This window comes from Sinocyclocheilus anshuiensis, unplaced genomic scaffold (assembly GCF_001515605.1).
Source record: "Sinocyclocheilus anshuiensis isolate Anshui unplaced genomic scaffold, SAMN03320099.WGS_v1.1 scaffold217, whole genome shotgun sequence".
Lineage (NCBI taxonomy): Eukaryota > Metazoa > Chordata > Actinopteri > Cypriniformes > Cyprinidae > Sinocyclocheilus > Sinocyclocheilus anshuiensis.
Window position 1 is genome coordinate 1,906,333 of NW_015536538.1, and position 4,645 is coordinate 1,910,977.

The 4,645-nt window shown below is 38.8% G+C and overlaps 1 protein-coding gene across 1 annotated transcript in view; it reads right to left on the reverse strand.

Annotated features, from left to right (window-relative positions):
* LOC107696707 (neurocan core protein-like) overlaps window positions 1-4,645 on the reverse strand; it is a 76,223-nt gene that overhangs the window by 39,414 nt on the left and 32,164 nt on the right. The window contains exon 3 of the mRNA XM_016497181.1: window positions 965-1,339. Coding sequence (XP_016352667.1) covers window positions 965-1,339 — 375 coding nt within the window. The remainder of the gene's footprint in view (window positions 1-964; window positions 1,340-4,645) is intronic.

The window sequence follows — 4,645 nt, forward strand, 5'->3', positions numbered from 1 at the left end:
TTGTCACACAATTTCTGAAAGCTGACACTCAAACAGCAGAAGCACACACCAAATCTGCAAAACCATACACTAACAGGAATTGATATTGTGGCAAAGGTGTTTGAATATTGTGTTTGTGATATTTTGAATGCAGTGCTTCATTTTGCAAGAGATGTGAGGCATTTTGCATTTTGTGTGTGCAATTCTTGGATTTGTGTGTAAAGTTTTGAAAAAAAGAGGCAAAGTTTTGAAGATGTGTGTAAAGGCCCATTCACACCAAGCACGAGAACTATAAAGATAACGATAAAGATATAGTTCTAAAAATCATTCTCAATAACACTTTACGGATTCTGTGATCGGCTTGCTCTGAGACGCTGCTAATGATATATGTGAGCCTGGAGCACAAAAGCAGTCTTAAGTCACTGGGGTATATTTGTAGCAATAGCAAAAAATACACTGAATGGGTAAAAATTATCGATTTTTCTTTTATGCCAAAAACCATTAGGATATTAAGTAAAGATAATGTTCCATGAAGATATTTTATAAATTTCCTACCGTAAATATATCAGAACTTAATTTTTTATTAGTAATATGTATTGCTAAGAACTTAATTTTGACAACTTCAAAGGCGATTTCTAAAATTATTCTTTTTTTGCACCCTCAGATTCCAGATTTTCAAATAGTTGCATCTCAGCCAAATATTGTCCTATCATAACAAACCATACATCAATGGAAAGCTTATTTATTCTGTTTCAGATGATGTATAAATCTCAATTTCAAAAAATTTAACCTTATGACTGGTTTTGTGCTCCAGGGTCACATATGGAGATTAAAAAGAAGGAGCGGGTGGATCATTACAGGGTGGTTGTGTACACACACTGCCAACACACATTTATGTCCAAACAACATGTGAAAGTGAATTTTGCATAATAGGTGCCCTTTAAGCAGTTGAAAAAACAGTAAATCAGTCCGGTTCGGCTCTCACCTGTGACCTCCAGGTTGACCGTATCCTGCTCGTAATTTTCTCCCAGAGCGACATGGCACCGGAAGCTCCCCGAGTCGTTGGAGCGGAGCTGGGAAAGTGACAGCGAGGCGTTGAGCGGGTCGGCCGAGTATCCGGGCAGACTGACCCGACCCGCATACGCCTGGTGCACCCTGATCACCCTGTCCCGGGCCGACAGCACCGTCCGCTCCTGTGCTCCGGAGCCACGGCTCCAGCGGATGAAGGGGCCGTGTCCCGGGAGCAGGGCGGCTGGCAGGGTGAACACACACGGGAGCAGAGCAGAGCCGGATAACGAGCGCCGCAGGGGAGGACGGGTCACTCTCCGGACCATCGCCGGAGTCTCGGCTCGAGTCAGCCCTGAGAGAACAGAGAGAGAAACAAACAGAGTCAGGTTTGAAGGTGAAGTGTGCAGCGTTTGCTGTGTTGAAGTGGTCTCTGGTGTCTCAGGTTAATGTTCAGAGTCAATAATTACCTACAACAGCAGAATAAAACAGTATCTTAAAATAGCTATATAACAGTATTATTTAAAATCAAAATATTTAAAATATATATATATATAATTTAATATATATATACACTCTTAAGAGTAAAGGTGCTTTAAAGGTTCTTCACAGCGATGCCATAGAAGAACCATTTTTGGTTCCACAGAGAACCATTCAGTCAAAGGTTCTTTAAAGAACCATCTCACCCTTTTATAATCTGAAGAACCTTCTTTCGCCACAAAGAACCTTTTGTGAAACATGAAGGTTCCTCAGATGTTAAAGGTTCTTTATGGAACCATTTAGACAAAAAGGTTCTTCTATGGCATCGTGAAGCACCTTTATTTTTAGGCGCAGCTTTGCTGGAGGCCGCAGGAGCGGGGCGGTGGCAGGGGGGCCGCCCTCGGCGAAGGCAGCAGCTGCACGCCGGGGCAGGATGTACCTGATGGCCTCAGTCTGCTTTGGTCAGCGGAGAACTGCTGGGCAAGTTCTCCACCGTGTCGCCGAAAAGACCGGCCTGGGGCACGGGGGCATTCAAGAATCGTGTCTTGTCCGTCTCGCGGTTGTCAGCCAGTCACAGCCAGAAATGGCGCTCCTGGACCACCATACTAAGCGAGATCCCAATTCGTCGGTCATCCGACGTGACGTCGAGAGTGACCGACTGAAAGGGAACTAAAATTACTCAAACTAAAACTGAAATAAACATATATTATAGATATAAAGTACAAATAAATATAATTATAAACATAATAATATTGTTTTATTTCAGTTAACATTCCTTTTATTTCAAGTAAAGCATTTTTTCATGGTTTTAGTTTTAGTTCATGATGATGATGTCAACTGAAGAGAAAAGTAGTTCTTTGAGTTATTATATTTTGATGAAAGATTATGAAGACAAATATTTCAATACATGCACTGATGAATCATTCACAATAAGAACATGAGTGTGATTTAAGGAAGCAAATACGACTCTTTTTTATTTGACATCAAGAGAAATTCAGATTTTTTTTAGATGTGATCCAAACAAAGGAAAAGCCCAGTTCACTGTTCCTCATAAAACCTGACGGATTATTACAGCAAAAGCCTTTGTAACGTCCTCAAACACAGAAAACACATGAATAATATTTGTCCTCCAGCCTGAGCGTCTGCTCTGGATCTCAGCGCAGTTCATTAAAACACTTCAGAGATGCGAGAGCAACAGCAGAAAGATGAAGCTTCAGCTCACAATCTGACACTCAAGTGAGTTTGTTCTTCTAACAATGGGAAAGCTTTCAAAACAAAATTTTTTACAGCTGAACTCCATCATATTTTCGCTCGTATGAGCTGGATCTCATTCTGATATGTGTTCATGTGCACCTGAAGCTTTTTAGTTATCTGTCAGCTTCACTCTCAGTTCATCCCAGCAGATGAATCAGAATAAACACTGATGCACTGTAAATACAGTAGGAACACAGTCAAGGCTTTGTTGTCTAAAAGCTAAATGCATAAATGTGAATATAAAGGTATCCCTTACAACTCCAATAATCTAAACCCAAGAAAAGAGAGAGATCCACTGTAAATTTGAACATGTAACACCATTATTCAGTAAATACTGGAAAACAACACATTTTATTTTATACTCCAGGTTATTTATAGTTGGCATGTTTTCAGTCACAACCATTTCAACCTCTTTCATTCCCCAGCCTTTAAAACTGTGTTTACAGTAATACAGTCCTTTGATTTTAAAGAGGATTTAAAATGTGAAGCTTGTAGTTTTGTTAAAGATGTCAAGTGAAACCTCATGGAACAAGTTAAAAATGTACACTATTGTTTAAAAGTTTGGCATCAGTAAGAAATTAATATTTTTATTCAACAAAGATGCATTAAATTGATCAAAAGTGACAGTAAAGACATTTATAATGTTAGAAAAGATTCATATTTTCTATTTCAAATAAATGCTGTTCTTTTGAACTTTCTATTCATCTGTGAATCCTGAAAAATAAAATGCATCAGTTTCCACAAAAATATTTGTCAGCTAAACTGTTTTCAACATTGATAATAATAATAAATATTTTTTGAGCAGCAAATCAGCATATTAGAATGATTTCTGAAGATCATGTGACACTGAAGACTGGAGTAATGATGCTGAAAATACAGCTTTGATCACAGAAACAAATTACATTTTAACAGATATTCACACAGAAAACAGCTATTTGAAATGACAATAATATTTCACAATTTACTGATTTTTTGTATTTTGTATCAAATGAATGCAGCCTTGGTGACTTATTTTAAAAGTCTGATAGAGACTCTGTGATAGAAACACTGTGATAGTTGTGTATGTTTAACATTTATTTGTGATGAACTGCCTGCTAGGCTTGCGTTGTAAGTGCATTACTGTAAACACATTTCCCACTGGTTTTTACACACAGATGCCGTCCACAGATATGCAAATGTAAATAACCTGGAATATTGCTTTAAGTGAAAAGGGAAGATGAACGGACGATCTAATCTCCCAAATCCACGCTCTTCGCTGCTACCTCAATTATCTGTTGCGGGAAACGCATAGAAAATCAATTGCAGTTCTTCATTCCATATGGATTTAGGGATGAGTTTATATCCCAGCATTTGAATAATGATATAAGTGATAAAAGCTCAAATCTGCATTTAGATGGTCTCCATTCACCCCCCACGGCTTTGTCTTTGCGCAAAAACCAAGTCATTTTCCTTCCTAATGAGACGTAACTCAAACACGTACGGCTGAATTTGACCAAAACACAGAAGAAGCCCAAAGAAATCATAAAGAAAACAAAGTCCATTTTGTCCTTAAAGGGGTCATATGATGCGATTTCAAGTTTTCCTTTCTCTTTGGAGTGTTACAAGCTGTTCGTGAATAGATAAGATCCCTGAAGTTGCAAAGACTAAAGTCTCAAAACCAAAGAGATATTCTTTATCAAAGTTAAGACTCTGCCACACCCCCCTAAAACGGCTCGTTGCAACACGCCCCCACATATCTACCTCACTATGTGGAAATATTAGCATAATGCTGCCCAAATGTGCACGCAAAGAAAGAAGGCGTGGTTTCAGTAACTGCAGTTAGTGTTGAAGCAGCCATGTCAGGGAGACGCTGTGTGTTTCTAGGCGAAAGCAAAAGCACTTTATTTGGCCTTCCAAATAAGTAGATGCATTTAGGAATCTTTAAGAT